This window comes from Lutjanus erythropterus, chromosome 2 (genome assembly GCF_056507025.1).
Source record: "Lutjanus erythropterus isolate fLutEry1 chromosome 2, fLutEry1.hap2, whole genome shotgun sequence".
Classification (NCBI taxonomy): Eukaryota; Metazoa; Chordata; class Actinopteri; order Lutjaniformes; family Lutjanidae; genus Lutjanus; species Lutjanus erythropterus.
Window position 1 is genome coordinate 22,078,900 of NC_139318.1, and position 21,613 is coordinate 22,100,512.

Here is a 21,613-nt window from a genome sequence, read left to right on the forward strand (position 1 = left end):
CAATTAAACTTGATAAATAATTCCATTATACTTGAGAAAATAAAATATTAAGTTGAACCAACAACTGTTCAGTTACACTGAAAAACAAACCAAACAATTTTGATTTTCTTTTACATTTTCTCAGAGTTGCAGCTGCTCCTGTTGAAGCTGCTTTGTTCCAGCATCGACACAAAGACGATATATAAATGAAGCTGCTCTGAGTGAATGTATTAAATTAAGCGTAAGTGTATGGACTGTATTCGGCACTCACCTCCATCGTGGTTTGCATTGTTTTTGTTTTTTTTATTAGTGTGAAATTTTAGTGTGAATTTTAGAGACACCCAGGAAGTTTTCTTTGTACATGTTTTCTTCAAATAACTTGGAAAGACACTTCTCCTGCTCAGGAAATAGTCAGGCACATAACTCCTGGTAACTAGCTAGCAACAGCTAGCAGGAAACGCACAGTTTTCTTGAATAAAATATGGATTTCTCTGGGTTTGAAGATAGCTGGAAATATTTGAGTTAATGTAAGTACACAACTGAACAAAAAACATAATGTGTAGCATTTTAAGACATTTTACTGTGTAAACATTACACATACGTAGGCTATTATAGCTAGAAGCTTGAAACCAGAAGAACTTGTGTTCAAGTTCTGAAGTAGAACTGCAATGATTGGTTAATAGATTTGTTGTCAATCATTAAATCAACTGCCAATATTCTGATAATTGATCAATTAGTAATTTAAAAAAAAAAAAAAATTCTTGAATTCACCTTAAACGTGATTATTCTGTTTTTTTTACTCGTCTGTTACAGTAAACTGAATATCTCTGGGTTGTGGACAAAACAAGACATTTGAGGACATCATCTCGGCCTTCGGGAAACACTGATCACCATTTTTTTCACCTTTTTCTGACATTTTACCAGACATCCAAATAAATAACTGTAAGATAACTAACAGTAATTAAATAAAGTAATTCACAATGAAAATAATTTTTAGTTGCAGCCCTATTCTGAAGTTCTCTGAGAAAAAAAAAATGCTGTAAATTTTAAGTTAAATCAACTTAAATAAGTAAAATTTGAATTATTGAGAAAAGATTAGTTACTCGTGCTAAATTACTGCATGATTTCATACAGTGGTGTGTCTCTATATATATAAAAAGGGAGGGAGGCCCATGAGTTCCACTTTAAAGTCCATTTCATTTCATAATTATGATGAATTATTAATTAGAAAGTCATTAAATTTATATCATCTTTCGGTTCATGCACTCAAAAGTCCTTTGATATCCTCTCAAACAAGCTTTGAAGCCTTCTGATAATGATGATGAATAAACTTCAGTTATGTTGACACGAGGAGTGAAAATAAAACTCATCAACAACAGAAACAGTCAAACAATCACATGTCATCGCTGGCCGCAGCTGCTCCACCATCAAAACTCGCAGCTTTCCGCGGCTCCTGGTCAGCAGGGTGGGACTTAAGGTTCCCATGGTGGTGGTGCTGACAGAACAGATGGTGAGGTGGTGGTGGTTGCCTGTTTGGGCACCGCTGTCTGTCGGTGTCAGACGCGTTTCGGTCCAGCTGACCTGCGCCAGGCAGCTGCTCGTCACTGGGAGCTGCGCGCCGCTGCAGCGTCTCCACTTCTGAAGTCTGGGATCACCGTGGTGTGTTCAGACCTGCAGATCGGAGCAGATATCACAAAGCAAGGGGTTGTTTTCAAGATTTATCCTCGTTAACATAAGCCCGATTATTATTTTTTTTTTTCTCAGTCTGCATCATCCTGGAGCTGCGGACTGCTGACTGCATGGGTCAGATACAGTAGCCTGCAGCAGCGGAGGATACGGCGCTTCATAGGTGAGAGCAACGTGTTTATTTCATGCATGTGCTGAAATCTTGATAAATATGTCTTTAAAAAAAAAACATCCGAAATGATTTCTTTAAATTATTTCTCCATAGAAAAGGGTGAATGTGTCGGGCCGGTCTGAGGTGATGAACTCGTAAAGATGAAGTCATCATTTTTATGTTTTAAGAAACGCACTGATCAACAAAGATGAAATGAAACAATAACGCGTCCTCTCTCCATGGCGTGGGTCCTCATGCAGTGCGTGTTACCACCACAAAGAGGAATGGTAGTGTTTTATAGCTTCAGCAAACAAATGTTTAATTTTCACTAAAAATAGATCCTAAAAGTTGTTCATATTTATGATGTCTCCTCAACATTTTGGTCAGTCTTATCAATAAAATGCATTATATTTACAAGGGCACTGTGCTCTGCAGTAAATCTGTACACAGGATATGATCATTATGAACCTTTTTCAAGTCTAAACAATTGATAACCATAAACTGATCAGAGATGAGAAGGAGGGAAACGAAGAAAACATGAGCCAAATAAATCTCTGCACTGCAAACCTGGTGTTAAGTTGCAATATTTAGTTTTAAACATGTTCTGTTTCTACATCAGCCATAAAAAGCCGAATATTAATGTGAATTGTGAGTTTTTAAAGCTTCCACAAACAAAGGTTTAATTTGAACAGAAATTAGATCCTAAAAGTTGTCCGAATTTGTGATGTCTCCTCAGCATTTATCTGCAATGTGTGCTTTGGGTCAGTCTTACTTTATATAAAATGCAGGCTATTATGGAATATTAGATTTGCAAGGACACTGTGTTCAGAAGTCAATCTATGCAGAGTATATGATAATTTTGAAGCTTTTTCAAGCCAAAACAAATGATAAATATGACGACGGGAAACAAAAGAAAACACTGACCAAATGAATCTGTGCACTGCAAACCTATACTATACCCTCTACATTTAGTTTTAGATTATACATCAGACAGAACACAAACAAAAAACAAATATTAATGTGAATTTGGGAGATTTTATAGCTTCTACAAAGATTTAATTTTCATAGAAAATAGACCTTAAAAGTTGTTAGTATTTAAGATGTCTCCTCGGTATTTATCTGCAATGTGTGCATTTTGTGAATAAATGCATTATGGGAATATGAGAATTTGCAAAGGCACTGTGCACACTGCAGCCAATCAGTACACAGAATATGATTATTATGAGCCTTTCTGATAAATATGAACTGATCAGAGGGAGGGACACAAAATATTGTGTTAAGTTGCAATATTAAGTTTTGTATTTGCTCTCTATACTTTTGCCATAAAAAAAGCTAATATTAAAGTGAATTGTGAATTTCTAAAGGGCTGCAGTCATGCCAGCATTCCTGACATCTCACTGCACTGTGACACTGGGTTCAACTAACAGTGCAGAGTGTAACATTTACACAAACTGCAGCATCACTTGCAGTGCAGCGTGCAGCTGATACAGCTGAGTAGCAGCTATATGAGCTCCATCGAACCCATTTGCATGCGTAAGGGTCAGGAAATTGGCAGGCAGATGTCTCAAGTTAAGACACAGAGGAGAAAGAAAAAGAAAGACAACTTAGCAGTGTTTCTGATGAAAAGTTTGAGAAAGCAGGGGGAGTGTGTAGCTATTGTTAGGGTCACCTTTGTCAAGTGGGCTCTGTTGTTTCAGCTGCTGTGTTACAGCAACACCTGTTACTGAGATCACTATCACAGAAAAGGATTCACTGATATCACATACATTTGATTAAGGCTGGAGGAACCTTGTGTATTGTGTGATTTTCACACTTGTTTTCTAGCTGCAACCACATAACGTCATGCATTTTACTTTGTCTTGGGAGTAAAAGCAGACAATTGATACATATGTCACCCAATGAGCCAATGATTTGAGACTTTAGGAGGCCATGGAGGCACCTTCCCCCAGTCTTCACAATGCCTAGTCAGTGACGTATCCTGTGAGAACCTTCCCAAACAAAGACACGTCTCGGTGTGTCTGTGTGTGTTTGGGTAGGAGCCATTATTGTGAGCCAGGGGGCCTGACTCTGCAACATGTGCTGGTGCTGGGGTTCCCACAGCAGTGGAGACGAGGGTGCAACAGCTTGACCTTCTCCCTTTGTGAGTGTGCGACCTGAAGGGGAACGTGGAAACGCGACGGGCCATTTAAATGGGGCTGTCATGTGGTGTTTTGACTGAGTCAGCTGTTTAGTCATCCTTTGTTTTTACCAGCGACAAACTGAAAAATGAGTTTGTGTTCTTACTTTGTACTCCACTTTTATTATAGATAGGCAGAGTGGAAGAGGCTTAAATGTACTTGAAGGCAATCATACATTTTTAACTGTACTTAAAAAAATTCACTTTCACTTGGATTAATGATTTAAAATTATACACTAATTTAAAACTAGTTAAATCTGGAGGAGACAGTTTATATTTGGTTCCATAATAACCTTTAAGCATAATGTAATTGGTTTGACAGTCGTTTGACAGAAAACCAGACTTCTGCTTCTCTTGATTCTGCTTTCAGGCTAGAAAATCTAGACTTAAGTCAGTCACAGGTTAGTAAGATACTTGATTGCTGAGTCTCCTTCCCACAATGTAAGTATTCGATGGCCCGAGAATGAGATGCAAGTAAGTCATAATGACTTTGAAAAAATATGTAATTGCAATTTTGAATTATGTTGCCTTTGCAATATGATTTGCAATATGAGAGCAGCATTTTCAGGCCATTGACCCCTTAGCTGACAGAGAGATCCCAGCTTACCCTCAGCTGCTGTAGCATGGTTAATGTTAGCTGCACTAGTCTTACCTTCTGCATTTTTTCCAGTAGTTTCTGAGGTGGAGGGTAAAAAAATACATTGTGACTCACAAGACTGTCTGTAACACTTGACATAATAATACACCTAACAGGCCAATATGTTTCAATAATAAGTAGCTAACTGGTTAGCTGTTATGGATAAGTGCTGTACGCCGATTTAGTAAGTTAGCTAACTGCATGAGGTTTCATGGGTAGTATTTTGTCACTGTTGAATAAATTTAACGTTTTCGTCTTTTCTTTCTCTTTTTTTAAACGTGCGATTTATCTTTGCAAATAACATGTTGAATTCATGCTAATGTGTTTTTTTCAGACATTTTAATTTTATAAGGAAAAAAACTTTGAAAAAAAATTAAACAATGATTTGGAGGTGGAGTTGGAGACCACCTGTAGTAACTCTGAGGATCCTCTTGGGGTCACAAACCCCCCATTGAAGACCCATGTACTAGAAGGAATACTAATGATTTACATCATTATACTTTTTTATATTGAAAAACATTAAAATTATCATGGTATGATTTTTTCAGGGATCTGTACCAACAAAGATGTTTTCTTAAGTCTGTAAAATATTACATTAAGACCAGGATATCTCTGCAGCACAACAATATTCAGTGTCGGTATTTTGACACACATTTTGCTTTCAGTACAAATTGTACAGTCCTACATTCAACAATCAGCTGTCTTTCTCCAGAATCCACTCCACTGCATCTTTACATTTAAACAAAACCACGAAAAAAGATCATGCAGAATCACATTCAAGCAAATCCATTTTAAATCAAAAATCAATTTTAACTGCACAAGTTAATCTTCCTTGACCTTTGCATTGTTTCAAATAGGGATTCCCTTGAGGTCAGAGACTTTGGCTTTGTCAGAATGATTGATCAATGCTCCAGTGACAAAGATATTGGCTTTTCACCAAAACTGCAACTGTAAGAAGCGACAAAGTGCATAGAGGAGGAGGAGGAGGAGGAGGAGGAGGAGGAGGGGAAAGAGGGGAGAAAAAAATGAGAGCCAGAGAAGAAAAATTGTGTCAAGATCCATCTCAGCTCCACGGGGAAATAAAGCTGCCATATGGATTTGCAGTAAATAGAAATACAGGCAATTTGCCATGCTGCGACTTATAAACCTTAATGGAGTCTGAAGAAACATTGTAAAAGTATGCAGCACACTTTCCTTTAATTCCATACGTGGTTTTGGATTTTCTCAATGTATCTTCAGCCCTGTTGCATTTTCAGTTCAGCGGTTTCCTCCTGTGGCCTTCTAATTGAAGCAGAGCTCTCCATCCATCCTCTCCCTCTTTACTTCCTCTCTTCTCTCTGACTGAGTGGACATGCATCCTTCTCCTCCTCCTCGGCTCTACACCTCTGCCATCAGCAGCTGCACCAAAAGCCCTGTGTGATGTGAAGTGAGACACTTGCATACTAATGGAGCAGGAACAGGATGTCTCTCAGGCAGGCCAGCGCAGTGAGGACATGGAGAAAACATCAGGCAGCACCACTCAGCTTCCCTGCACCACATGATCGCTCTGGATTGAAAAACTGGTTGCGTTAGTGTAGAAATCTGGAGATATATTATATTTGTGTAAGCTGATGTGGAGAAAGAGCGGGACGTGAGCGTGTGTGCATGGTAACTGGTCATGACAAAAGCACAACTATATCATGCATATATGTTTTGTTGTGTCATATGATTTCATGCTGCAGTCACCTTCTTGCACCAGTAGCAGCTATCACTTTGGCTGCCTGATGGCACTAATAGCTGTCTTCTCATGTCTTCTCATTTGGTTATGAAACAGACATGCCGGTGGCATAGCCGTTGCTATAGCGACGGCATGTCTGTGAGCCTGTTGTGCGGCTGCTGATTCAGAAACACTGCTTACATTTTGCACCCAGTGAAAAGGGCCTGAGGAATAGAAGGGGGGGGCAAAGCATAGCCTCCTATGAAAAATGATGCAGTGTTTGCTATCAAGTGAGGTTCCTCCTGGCTGCACCGGTGGCACATGAGGTGGAGTATTAGCAGCACTGCGTCTAAACTCTTAGAAGGAGTGAAAACGGGTTAAATGGAATTTCTTCAAATCAAGCTAACAAATGCAATTTTAAAGGCATACTATGCAGGATTTTCCTAAAAAATGTCTAGACTCATATAAACGTAATCTCTCTCAATTAAGGTTGTCAAAATTATTGATTTTTCAATATTTTTTCAATACTGCTAGTTTAGAATGTTGCAATATCTGTTAATTATTGTAATGAAAGTACAGAAGCTATTAAAAAAAGATCTAAGTGCTCATTCAAGACCTCTGTTCAGTTCAGTCTTTATTGTATTGCCTGAAATTTGGCTTACAGCAAAACCAGATAGTGTTCAGTGACTTTTCACGTACTAGCACTGTTATTCATTTACAGATGACAAAAATGATCCTATTTAGTTTGCCTGGACCTTTTTTCTTTATGCTGTGGTATCAAAAGAGGTATTGAGTATCTTGTTTATGGTAGCATTGTATCAAAGTTTGAAACACTGGTATCATGACAGCTCTACTCTCAATCATCACTGATGATCCACTAGAAGTGTGCGCTGGTGTCGACATAAACAAAACATGGATGCAGCATCTCCACTTTCCCCCCACTGTTCAGAAATAGGCTACAAGTGCTGCCATCTTGCACTGGTGACGTCAATTAGAGCCAGAGTTTGCACATAGTTACCAGTGTTGGAGCCACATTGTGGAGTTTCCGCCCACACAGTTGCGAGCAGAGCTCAGCTGTCAATCATGATGATCACTTTTAGAGCTTCAAATAGATAATTAAAACTTGAAAACTTGAACAAACATCAGCATGATAAAACTACCTAAAATGATAGAAACCCTATCAGAGAAAAGTTTATTTGACGTGCATTTTGATTGTGTAGTTTATCCCACTAAAATGGAGGGGTGAAGTTTGTGAGTATACTGCAGCCAGCTATGAGGGGCCAGTCAAGATGATTTGGTCCCAATTTTTTGGGAGCTGTCACGTTATCAGTCTCCATATGTGTCAATGGCAGAGACCACGGCTGTACAGAGGAGAACTGGATATGGCATTGGAGGCGGGCCTCTGTTCATTCCTATGAAAGCTGCTCAATAGTGCATGAAACTGTTCTTGAGCATGTGCTTCCGCATCATATGGCCCATAGAGTAAGCATTTAAACATGCAGTCCTTATAGTGTTTGCAAATGTTATGGTTTCAAATGAATCAAATTCCAAATAGTGAAACAGGTCATTTTGCAGGGGTTGTAATGATGTAAGCTTATGGGAAAAAGGCATTTTCGACTGCTGTCATAACACACTTTGGCCACTATATCAAATTGTCTTCAAAATCCAGTGCCCCTCAGTGTTGCACATAGTCCATCCACCCCACTTCTTCCAAATGCAGACTTCTCCCTTGCTATACAAAGTTGAAAGCTTGTGTGTCTTTTGGTACTGTGTGCTTCTGTACAAGTCACTGAGGGGTGGTGAAAAAAGTTGGGATTTGACTAGTTGGGAATGAGACCGGGTTGTACTTTCTCAGTCTCATTATTTTTCTGTGTTTGTTTGGGAAGCTTTACCAATCCAAAGTACTGATATATGACAACCTGGGAATCAAACAATGAACTACTTTTCTGGTGTGTTTACAAACAGCAACTGGCAAATCCTGCATATTCTACCTTTAACTTGTCCTTCAAAACAAGGAGGTTTTTTTTTTTAACATCTCCCAGTGAAAACAAATTGACGCCTGCACACACGAAGATGTTTCACAGAGATGAAGAGAGATGCTCCCCGCATGAGACTGCAGGTCTGTGTTTCTTTAGTGTCCCTGATTATCTTTAATGCTGTCTGTGTTGTCCATAGATTCTGTCCTATAAGTGCATTTATGAAGCCCCAGCATGAAGCAGACAAAGCTCATTATGTCCCACAATTACATCTTGCTGTCTTGCTTTGAACCTCAGCACCAGTGATCCTTACTCGAGGGTTTATGGGAACCCACTGGAAATAGCAGCCGCTGTAGATGTATATTTGTTGATGTGTGTGTGTTTTGTATGTGTAATGTGTACTTAGATTAAAACCTCATAAGGATTGGCTGTGCAGAGAAAGTAAATCCCTCCTGCTGGAGGCTTCAGTTCAGACAGTCATCTGGATAATGCCAAGCTGTTGAGGGATTTTTCTGCCTCTTTCCAGCTCTGTGTGTGTATGCATGCATGTCACAGAGTGTGAGTTGAATCAGAGTGGGAAAACAGGATGTGTGTTTTGTGGCAGTGTGGAAATGGTGCAGTGTAGATACACGTGTATGCATGCATTTTTAATTATGTTCCCTACAGTGTAATTGCTCTCCGCTGCCTCAGCCAAGAGATTAGCAGTAGATTTTCAGGATCCAGGTGCTGGTCCGGCTCTGCTTTGGCAGTGAGAGAATTAATCTCAGACCTAATCTGTGTCACACCCAGGAGAACAAGAGTTCACAAAGGTGTCGTCCCACCAAAATGATTTTGTACAGCATGGTGCTATAGCAGACTTCCTCTCCATCTCCCTCTCTTGGATACGATCCTGTGGGATTTCACTCCTCCTCTGTTGTAGTTCTTTTCTTTTTTTCCAGACAAGAATTGTAGCCAAGACTTTGAAGTAGAATATAATATACAAAGTTTTCTATTTCTCCTCAGAAGTCAGTCACTCTCAGATTCCATTGCCATCCTGTAAAAGAATGCAGATAACAGGGAAACGTATCGTTTAAAAAATTACGATAAAAGTACCAATACCAGCACCCTTAAAGTGATACCAATACCAATACAGTACTTCATTTTTTGATACCCTTTTTCTACCTCATTCAATACCTTGTCATGTAAATGGAAGCATCCATCTATCCAGTGTCTGTAACCGCTTATTCCCGAAGGGTCATGGGGGGCTGGAGCCTATCCCAGCTGACATTGGGTGAGAGGCGGGGTTCACCCTGTACAAGTCACCAGTTCATTGCAGGGCTGACACATAGAGACAGACAACCACTCACACTCACATTCACACCTACGGGCAATTTAGAGTCACCAATTAACCTAGCATGCATGTCTTTGGACTGTGGGAGGAAGCCGGAGAACCCAGAGAGAACCCATGCACACACGGGGAGAACATGCAAACTCTGCACAGAAAGGTTCTGCCCCAGACAGCTGGGGGATTCGAACTCCGGACCTTCTTGCTGTGAGGCAGCAGTGCTAACCACTGCACCCGTGAATGGAAGCATTCCTGAAATAATCCAGCTGCATTTTATGCCTTTATTTTTACCAGATGTCACATGCATGTACTGCAGGTTTTGATTTCTCAGCACACTGAACGGCCAACTCTGTCAAATACACTGCACTTGACTTCACAACACAACACACGCTGTATGTGTTGTTGCTGCTGCAGGAGTGGGCCAATCACATGTACTGATACCCAGCCCCAGCAAAATGATAGTATCTGTATAACAGTGATGCAGAAGTCATTTGTAGAACTGTATAATAAATGAAACAGGTGTTTTCAGATTGTATCAGATTGTAACAGTAATGATATCAGTAATGATTATGGGACACACCTCTGTGTATTCTGACAGTTAGATCACTGTTATTAGATTCATACTTAAAATAATCTGTTCTCCATTCTTTGTCCTTTAAATGACATTCTGTTTTTGTTTTATTTGATCTACATAATGTAGTCCTCCCAGCACACATTATCATACACATGTATGCATTACAGTATACAGTATATACAATATATTTTAATATCAATCTACTATCTAGTGGTGGTCAGAGGTGCTGTACTGAACTGTATTAGATGACAGTAATGTAAATGGTGACAAGTGAAGGGGAGTTGTGAATGGGGTAATCAATATATATATATGTGTGTGTGTTGATTCAGATCTGTGATTGATGCTGTGAAGAAAATGGATGAATGTGCTTTAAAGGTCAGAGCACATTGTGTGGCATCTACATCTGCCCACTTTGCTGCACAAACGTGTGACGTATATGCAACAAAAATATGAATGCAACACTTTTGTTTTTGCTCACATTTTTAATGAGTAATCTGTCTTCGCGCACAAAAGTTTTATTTCTCTCAAATTTTGCTCACAAATGTGTTGAAATCCTTGTTAGTGAGCTCTTCTCAAGATAATCCGTCTTCCCGGCAGGTGTGGCACATAAACATGCTGATTAAACAGCAGGATTGTTTCTTGTGCCTTGGACAGGTCACAACACTAAATGTGCAGTTTGATCTTGAAAAAAAGATCACTGAAGTGTGGCTATTTCATATCGAGTTGTGGATACCATTTTTCCCCAGGAGGGCAAAGTCATGACCCGCTAGTTCAGTGCCTCATAAATGTATTTTCAAATAACAAAACTGCACATTTTAGAGTGGTCTTTTATTGTGACCAGTCCAAGACACACCTGTGATGTAATCCTACTGTTTAATCAACATCTCTACAGGCCACATCTGTCAGGTGGATAGATTATCTTGACAAAGGAGAAGTTCTCATTAACACAGATTTTAGCAAATTTATGAACAAAATTTGACATAAATAAAACTTTTATATGCACAGATGAAGCATTAGATGTTATACTAATAAAAATGTGAGGAGAAACAAAAGTGTTGTGTTATATTTTTGTTGAGCGTATATCCTCTCCTACACAGAGCAGAGCAGAGCGGCAGAGCTGTGGGATGAATGCCAGCTTGAATCCCTGGACTAGCGGGGGCCAGGAAAGGTTGGCGTTGCCCACAGGTGGGAAAACAGTGAGGGATCATGTATTTAGCTTGCAAAGCTTTACCGTCAAACTTAAAGGTAGCCTATCCTTAAGCAGAAGGCTTAACTCCAACAATCAGTTGGCTGGTCTGTGGCCAGCAGTAGGTATCTGTGGGTTTACGAGGTCGCTTGTGAGTATGAGTTTGTGTATAGCAGTGATTATGAAGCAGGCCATCGGTGAAAAAGAGCATATGTGCTCAGCAGAACTTCCTTGGGTCAATAAGGTCAACACGTACACACAGTCAGAGATAGGTGGGAACGGATGCGGGCCCCCATAGTGCTGCCAGTCTGCCAAAAACCTGGTGCCAGGTGTCTGAGTTTTATAGCCTCAGCATGAAATCAGCGATTACTCCGCCTGTCTCCTCCGATTTGATATCCGAGCAGCGCGACACATGAAGGAAGAGAGAGGACAGACAAATGTATTACAGAGTAAATCTTTTTACACCGAGGCTCCGTATACTATCAGGGAAGTACTGAGAGACATGTGAATGGATTATTTGAGAAGCTGAATGATGGATGATTACAGGCAGAAGGATGAGCCACATGTTCAGCAGTTATTCACAGTCAGGATTCATGAAGAGAAGGAGCCGCGCTTCAGTCACACCGAGGGAATCAGATCAGAGTGTGACCGGGTCATTGCAGACACCAGCCACCTGATACCAAGCAGGCACCATGTGTGTTTGTACTCAAAGAGAAACAAACATGGATGAGCTGTGATGCTTAAAGTTCCCATGAAGTCAAAATTGATGTTAAGTTGTTTTTATCACATATGCATGCACTATAAGTCACCTTTATGTCAGCATCTGGCCCAACAATGACAAAAAAGTTGTTTTGTACATTTGTTTTTTATTTTTAATAGTATTTCGGAGCTTGACTTTTTCTGGAGAACAATTTAAAACTGTTGATGAGTGATCCTGAACTCGCAGGTATATATTAAATGTGCATCCAATGAAAGGCTTTCTTGCTTATGACACTGTGGAGCATGGAAGGAGAATGCGACTATTCACCCAAGCGGACTGAAGTGTAATACACAGCACTATTGGCTACTGAAAACACCAATCAATATCCGCAACAAGTCCCTCCATACCTGCCTAATTTAAACGGGAGACACATAAACAATAAGCGCTCCGCTAGCTGTCTCATGGGAACTTTAGACACTATATCTGATGTCCCCCCCTTTGGTAAATTTGAGAAAAGGCTGTGTTTATCCCACAGTGCCACTCTTCTGGCATGTTTAAATTTCTACAAACAGTCTCACGATGTTGTTATTCTGCGCTGCAAAGTGTTCTGTTTTGTATTTGTTGTTCTGCTTTTGTACTATTGTACATGCAAATGTGAAGGGAAAACTGTGAAAGGGTGTCGACACATCGCAGGGCGTGAACAGACACAACACATGAAAGGAGAGGGAAAACAATCTGTATCTGTTTTATGTTAATACTGGGGGAACTTGTCAGTTTTGATGTGAAACAAAATACACCCAACTATCTCTCCCTGCTGCACACATACATACACACACTGGATGCTCACCCTCAGTTTATTTATGAAGAAGAATGTGAATTTCTATGAGCGTGAGTCAGACTAGAAGCCGACACTGGTGTTTAGCTTCAGTGAGTAAGAAAGTCTCTTTCCTTCTCTCTTGCTAAAGTAAACAATTACATGAACTGATTATTCCTTTTTGTTGTTTAGATAATTGCCACTTTTGACTTTTGACTTCCCTCTTTATACATAATCACTCACTCACACACACTCATATACAGTATTTACGTTAAGATAACTTTATTCTATTTCATGAACTGGACGGTGTGCGTTCTTTTTTGACTTATACTGTATAAGTCAATGTCAAAGCAATAATCAAAGCTCATATGGATTTTCTATGTATGTTTTCAAAAGTAATGATAAAAGATTGACGAATTTAAGATAGCATGTTACTTGAACTTCTTAACCTAAGTTGACACAACAATGTAGCCCTCAATTGCTTCAGTTTTAATCTAGTTTTAGTTGATTAAATATCATTAAGATTTTTTAATTCTTAGGTTAATGTAATTTAAATTGTAATGCATTATTTAAACATTTCTCTAGAATTTCCAAACTCATTATATACTCCTGGAGGAAACATCTGTTAACCTGCGATCAGCAGTACATTTCTGCTCCTTCATATGTTTAACATTAAGTGTACTAAATTTCTTCAAACATGGATTCTTCTTATTTGCCACATATTCTGTTTCAGTTTTAGGAAAATGAAATCTTCTATCTTTTGTGTGTCTGTCACTCTTTTAATTTACAATCTAAGATTAGCAACTCTGGGTCAGTCACTTCTTTAATCAGTAGAGGACCGCAGTAATTTCTTTGAGCTTGTATTTCAAGCTTAGTGAAAAGACATCAGCTTGGGTTAGCTGATAAAATAACGTTACCTTGACAGCGTATGTCTGCTATTTTCTTTTTCCCACATGCTGATATTTCTGTACAGGGTACTGAGACATGCAGCAAGTACATGCTAGTTGACTTCCTGGGCAGATCAATACAATCCAATTACATACATCTAACCTCCACACTGCACAAAGATATTGTTTTTCATCAGGATTTCATCACGACACGTCCCTTCCTAACTTTTTTGTCACATTTGTATTCACTGACCAAAGTCTGAATAGATTTTGTCGTATTTTTTGTCTTAAATTATTTTTTAGTTAATTACTGCCTTGTTTTAGTCAATGAAAAATGTTAACAAAAATGATGACAAAAATGATTAGTCAACAAAATTAACCCTGACTCAAATAATAAAGTAATGCCTGCAGAGTAGAGGAATGTTTATGAATGGTTTTAAAAGAAAACTAAAACGATCTATACATAGATAAATTTTAGGATTTGCTCAAAGAAGCTGGTGACTGTCTCTTCATCCCAACTGTTCATGATGTCATATAAAAATGAATCTGTACCTGTCATCCCTCCAGACATTTCTAGGATTTGGTGTCACAAAATCGACAAATGAAAGCAAAAGCGTAAAACATTACAGTTCCTTTAGGGGTTCAGCCTGTCATTCCACTCCAGTTACTCTCTGCTTGTCTTAGTTTGACCAAACCTGCATGAGTACAGTGTGCACGCTGCAGCACAGCCACCACAGCACAGGTCTTAAAAAATGCTAAATTCACTTCACATGTGTATGACTGCTTGTCATGGGCCTGTATCATAAGTAGAGAGTGATTAACAGTGAAGAGCACACACTCCCTGTTTATTAAGCCTGTTGTGTAATGGGCTCACAGCCAGAGCTGCCGGCTGTGCCCACCCCACACACTCGTTCGACAGGATCTCTGATACCAAGCTGGTATGCAGATAATCTACCCGGCAGAGAGATGGAAATGTGTTAGTAATCTCTGAGAAGACAGATACGCAACACATCAGGGAAGCAGAGACGAATATCAAGCATATCATCTAACTAAAGTCTATGTTGTACCAAAATCCTGCATCACTCTGTGTGATATGCATGAAAAAAATTAACATTTTTAGAAATGGAATAACCAAATTATAAATGTGTTTCACAAAGATGTGAGATGCCATAGCTGTAACAGGTTACTATCAAACTACTAATATCTCACTGTGAAAACACTTCACTTCATGGAAACCTCCCACATTCAAAACCTTACTCAAGTAAAATATGCAAGTATCGTCAGCAAAATGTACTTCATATCAAAAGTAAGTACTTGTTGTTCAGTAATATGGTCCTTGTCAGCGTTGTGGTTGTAGTACCACATGGTTGTGCTAATTTTAACTTCTCTATATACTGTTGGGTAGTTTAATCTACAGCAGTGCATCGTATTCTGTAAGATCATCATATAATTGTAGCGCTGCTGTCTTGTGAGAACCACATGTCTCTAAAAAGTCACTGTTTCATGAGTTCAGAAAAACTCATTGCGACGATGCATTTCCCACCTAATCCAAACATTTACATTCAAAATCACACAGTTGTTTTCCCTGGATAGAAAAAATGTAATATGAAAAGTAACAAGTGACTAAAGCTGTTGCACAAATCTAGTGGAGTGAAAAGCACAATATTTGGCTCTGAGATGTAGTGGTGTGAATAAGGTTGAATAAAATGGAAATACTCAAGCACACTACAAGTACCTCATACTGTATTTGTACTTCAGTACAGTACTTGGGTAAACATACTTTGTTAAACTCCACTACTGGTCACTATTTATTAACCTGTCAAGAACAGTACCTGTAATGTTTATAAATAAATAAATAAATTGTTCAATGTACAACTCACTGTAACGTTGCCTGGAAAAATGTAAACATAGGCTTGTTTCATCTGATTTCAAGAGAATCTGACCAGGGGTCAGGCATTAAGCACAACTGTATTTCAACCGGTTAAAAAGTCCTAAAGAATCTTTAAGTATTTTTTGGCATGCATGGCCTCACCTAATTTTATTTCAAGATCCAGAAGTAACTTTTTCTCAAGCTTATTATTTTCAAACTATGTCTGGCTGTGTAGCAGCTCATTAAAAGGTAGAAATGAATGTCTACACGATAGCAGGGCAACAACACAAATTTGACAGATTCATTCTGCCCTGTTAGACACATCAAGTTAGTCCCCGTAATATCTGCAGGGTAGCACTGTGGAAAACTGCCACTTGGCCTCATTTGTTATCCTCCACAAGGAAACCAAATCTGACTTCCTTACTTTCTAACCTCCTCTATTCAGCTGTTTTTCAGTCTCACTCCCTCACTGTAAAAAAAAAAAAAAAAAGGTTAGGTTAAAAAGTTAGAGTCCAAAATGCCTTAAAACTTTAATCTGAGGTCTGAGGTTATTTTCTATGGATTCAAAACAAATAAACAGTTCTAGTCAAATAAACTTGATATTATTCAGTCTTATTTGAGTAAACATGTTCATTAAGCTTAAGATATTAAGTTGAACCAAAAACTCTTTAATCATGCTGACAAACATTACAATTTTGATTTTCTTTTACATTTTCAGTTTGAAAAGTCAGTTCTTATGTGAAATACATGGAACTAATCCCAGTGAATGTATTAATTTGGAAATGTAAGGCAGTAGAGACTGAATTCAGTACTAACTTTCATCACCTTCATCATCTATCTTAAAGTTTATCAAATAGAAACAGCAAATTTTCAGTTTTCTTCAAACTATAAAAAAAGAAGGATCTCAGGAAAGTTTTAACTCTCAAACTGCATGCTGGGAAGTCTGCCAATACACTGATCTTGTTTCTTTAGAAACTTTTTTTAATGAGTTGATTGAACTCTGTCCAGTACATTTATTCAAGTCATTAAAGTCAAAAGACTTCCAAGTTACAAGATCTCATGTTAATAAGTTATGAGTGTTTTGAAAATGAATTCTAAGAATTTTAAGTTAAGTTTAACTTGAATAAATAAATTGTTATGTACTAAATTTCTGTATGAATTGTCCACCAACTTTTTTGCAAACAAATTATCAAAATTGTTGTATGTTGTAGGCTTTAACATTTTACTTGCTTTCTGTCTTTCCTTAGGCTTAAACCTCAAGGTGAGGAAGTGAGAACGTACAAAACTATCAACAGAGATCAAGTTTGGACCAGATGATCTTGTGCCCTGGCTTCTGCAAATAACTTTCGCCTTGATAAGAAATCATCAGTCAGGAAATTGCCTACAGTAGACAAGGGGACTGATACTCATGAACCTTCCCTCCAAACCTCTCTTCTCCAGAACGCTGCCTCTCATCTAAGCTTTGTGTGAGCAGAGAGAGCAGACAACATGGTGCTCAACTCACAGCCTTGGCCTCCTCTGCTCTGGCTGTGCATGGGATTGCTTCTCTCCTCGCTGTCGCCCATACAAGGCAAAGAGTGTCCCCGTTTGTGTGTATGTGAAATCCGCCCTTGGTTCACGCCCCAGTCAACCTACAAGGAGGCAACCACGGTGGATTGCAATGATTTGAGGCTCACGCACATCCCTACCAACCTGTCCACAGATACGCAGGTGTTACTGCTCCAAAGTAACGCCATCTCTCACACCAGCGGAGAGCTGGAGGCGCTGTTTAACCTGACAGAGTTGGACCTATCCCAGAACAACTTCAACACTGTGGAAGCCGTGGGCCTCACAAAAATGGACCACCTGACCACCCTGCATCTAGAGGAGAACCAGATCAGCCAGCTGCCAGACCACTGCCTGGGGAACCTCTCCAATCTCCAGGAGCTCTACATCAACCACAACCAGATCAACTCCATCTCTCCTCGCGCATTTGCAGGCCTCCATAGCCTGCTGCGCCTTCATCTCAACTCCAACAAGCTCCATGTCATAGACAGCCGCTGGTTCGAAGAAACACCCAATCTTGAGATCCTCATGATTGGGGAGAACCCAGTTATTGGCCTCCTGGACATGAACTTTAAGCCTCTGGGAAACCTGAGAAGTCTGGTTCTGGCTGGCATGGACCTCACTGATGTTCCAGCGAATGCATTTGTAGGTTTGGACAACCTTGAAAGCATTTCTTTCTATGACAACAAACTGGTCAGAATCCCTCAACTGGCCCTTGAAAAAGTTCCCAATCTGAAATTCTTGGATTTAAACAAAAATCCAGTTCACAAAATCCAGGAGGGAGATTTCCGGAACATGTTACGTCTGAAGGAGCTGGGTATCAACAACATGATGGAGTTGGTGTCGATTGACCGCTATGCTCTGGACAACCTACCAGAGCTGACAAAGCTGGAGGCCACCAACAACCCTAAGCTATCTTATGTGCACAGGTTGGCCTTTAGGGACATGCCCTCCTTGGAGAGCCTGATGCTCAACAACAATGCCCTCACTGCCCTTTACCAGCATACTGTGGAGGTGCTGCCTAATCTGCGGGAGATCAGTCTGCACAGTAACCCACTGCGCTGTGACTGTGTCATTCAGTGGATGAGCTCCAACAGGACCACAGTGCGCTTCATGGAGCCACTGGCCATGCAGTGCAGCTCCCCGTCAGAGCTCAAAGGCCAGCAGGTTCGAGGGCTACGCCTGCTGGACTCTCCAGAACAATGCCTCCCCCTCATATCCCACAACACCTTCCCCGGCCACCTGAACCTTGAGCTGGGCATGAGTGTCAGTCTTGACTGCAGGGCCATGGCTGAGCCTGAGCCTGAGATCTACTGGGTGACTCCTCTAGGGGCAAAAATCACGCTAGACACAGTGTCAGAGCGGTACCACCTGAGCAGTGAAGGAACCCTGCGTCTGTCTCATGTTCAAGTGGAGGATTCTGGTCATTACACCTGTGTGGCCCAGAACACGGAAGGAGCTGACACACGGGTTGCCACCGTCCGTGTAAACGGCACGCTGCTAGACAGCGCTCAGGTGATGAAAATCTATGTCAAACAGACTGAGTCCCACTCTATCCTGGTTTCCTGGAAGGTTAATTCTAACGTCATGTCTTCCAACCTAAAGTGGGCCTCGGCCACCATGAAGATCGACAACCCGCACATCACCTACACAGCTCGTGTCCCTGTGGACGTCCACGAGTACAACCTGACACACCTTCAACCTGCCACTGAGTATGAGGTTTGCCTCACGGTCTCCAACGTCCACCTGCAGACACACAAGTCTTGCGTCAACGTCACAACACGCAGCGCTACCTTCGCCCTGGACTTGTCGGATCAGCACCCAAGTGCGGCTGTGCTGGCTGTCATGGCAACCATGCTGGCCTTCCTCAGCCTGGCCACTGTGGGCGTCTACATGGCGCGCAGATGGAAGAGGAAAAACTATCATCACTCTCTGAAGAAATACATGCTGAAGACTTCCTCCATCCCCCTGAACGAGCTTTACCCTCCGCTCATCAACCTGTGGGAGGCAGACGGCGAGAAGGACAAAGACGGCAGCACGGAGGGGAAACCCTCTCCGGTTGATACCACACGTAGTTATTACATGTGGTGAGGATTTAATATGGAGGCCTAGCTGCCTCTCCAGCAGCACAAAAAGACACACTTTTGCCATTTTGGTGCAGAAGTCAAATAAAGTTGCAAATGTTTTTTTGTATTCTCAGCTTTGCTAATAAGAGGCAGAGTGATAAAGGACAGGATTTTTATTAGTATAGCGTATCGCCTTTTTTTCTTTCTTTCTTTCTTTCTCTTCATTGTTTTGGACTCTCCAAGATGGCAGCTGTATTTAGCCTGTCTTAGTTGCTATGCTCTTGTTTCTGTGGTGCATTTTTGACTCACTTTCTTTTGGGTTAATAACAGCAGCAGGGGCTGATGGTCTTCTGGCATTATTAGTGGAAATCAGTGTTTCTTTCTCTGTTCTGTAAAACAGGTAATCTGTTGTGCACTGATAGATAATGGAGTTTGTCAGAACTTCAATTAAAAGCTGACAGTGGGGTTTAGACTTGTTAAACTGTCTACTGAATGTTAGCAATTGTGCAGTAATGTTGTATCAACTATACCTTTGAACTTCCTGATTTAAATTGCGAGAGAATAGGATTTTAGTTTGCTGATAATTGTGATGTTAATGCTAGAAATACAAATGTTTGGCAAATGTTTGTTTTTTTATTTTTACTAAGGAGGAACACTAGAAACTTTAATGCCCCTTTCCCCTATTTACTCACTTATTTCGCTAGACCTTTTCTCTATTTGCTTAGTTTATTATTTTCTCATGCAATATGTATACTGATGATGAAGTTAAAATAAATAATTTTTGGTTCTTTTGCAGACATTTGGTCTTTTTTCTATTCTTGTTCCTGTCATACTGTTAATATATCCTTTCAGTTTTGACAGACACACTCGCTCCCTGGTGATGATACATGCTGTTGGTTTCATGTGGATTTTTAATCACATGTCTTAGAAGAACTTAAACCCAACTGACTGAATCAGCTTTGCAGCGTCACACAGCTCGGTGCCCTGAAGCATCCTTAGAGACAGAGCTTACACAGTGTCAGCTTAACTTCTCAATATGAGTACAAACTAGTACATGCACTCTAGATACAGACAGACACGCAGACATATCGATATTTGAACATGTACTGCCCTCTAGTGGATGCAGCAATTACATATTAAACATGTTTATTATGGTTGTCATAGAGGTCAATAATGATAACATAATAGCAACAATCGCAGCCTAAGGTTTAACATCAATAAACCTAAAGTCTCCCCTAAAAATTAAGTGTAGTATTTTGAATGACATTAAGGCAAATAAAAGTGCTTCATTTGGTCTTTTATTATAGCAAATAAAAAATTGAAATGAAGAAATGAAAATGGGATTGTTAAGGATTCCATTTGTTACTTTATCAGTAAGCATAAATTATAATACAGTACTTTACAGTAATTCCATAATGTCACTATACATTGAGTTTTTGTCTGTATCTCAGCCAGCTGTTCGTTTAGTTCAATGACAACCTGCAGCTGCAATGATTAATCAATTAGTTGTCAACTATTAAATAAATGGCAACTATTTGGATGACCGATTAATCGTTTTGAGTCCTTTTTCAGAAAAAAATGTCCAAATACTGTGATTTCAGATTAACAAATGTGAAGGTTTTCTGGCTTCTTTAGTCCTTCATGACAATAAATAGAGTATCTTTTGGTTGTTAACAAACACATTTGAGGACGTCATGTTAGGATTTAGGAAACAGTCATCAATATTACTCACAACTTTCTGAAATTTTATGGACATGATCAACAGATTAATCAATAATGAAAATACCCGTTAGTTGTGGTCCCAGGTAAAACACAGTAATAGCAATGCAGCACTTCATGGCTTAACATCAATTAAATAAAGCAAAAGTTTCTCATTCAAAATCAGTGTAGCATTTTGAGTCACATTAAGGCAAAAAAAAGTGTTTATATGGTTACTCTTATTACAGCTAATTAAAAAATTGGAAAACAAATGGGATTGTTTAAGATCTCATTTGTGACAGAATGTTTGCAAAATTACAGTAATTTTACTGCAGTTTCACAGTGTCATTACACATCGACTGCATAGTTTGCATGCGATTTTCTGTTCATATTTCAGCCAGCTGTTTGCTGATAATGACAAACTGTGTGTAAGGATGATTCAAGAGCACTCTTTCACATCCAGTATTGATACTACTGCCGCAACCTGAAGGATCTGCAGAGAATGATACCAATCCAATAAGCTTTTTTTTCCCCCTCTTACACGACTAAGCTGTTAATAATACATTAGTATGCGTGCACTTTCCTAAACCTTGCCATCTAAAAACATCAAACTGTGAAACAAACATCCTACTCCCCTACAGGAAGACA

The 21,613-nt window shown here is 39.7% G+C and overlaps 1 protein-coding gene across 2 annotated transcripts; it reads left to right on the forward strand.

Annotated features, from left to right (window-relative positions):
* Positions 1-1,439: 1,439 nt before the first annotated feature.
* LOC146331541 (leucine-rich repeat neuronal protein 1-like) lies at positions 1,440-20,062 on the forward strand. Of its 2 annotated transcripts, XM_084732711.1 has the most exons (3): positions 1,440-1,638; positions 1,744-1,828; positions 16,904-20,062. In XM_084732711.1, the coding sequence occupies exon 3, from the start codon at positions 17,145-17,147 to the stop codon at positions 19,290-19,292; it is 2,148 nt and encodes a 715-aa protein (XP_084588837.1). In that variant the 5' UTR covers positions 1,440-1,638; positions 1,744-1,828; positions 16,904-17,144; the 3' UTR covers positions 19,293-20,062. The 2 variants fall into 2 exon arrangements, with proteins under 2 accessions (XP_084588837.1, XP_084588831.1); XM_084732705.1 differs by having other exon boundaries at positions 1,440-1,828.
* The last annotated feature ends 1,551 nt before the right edge of the window (positions 20,063-21,613 follow it).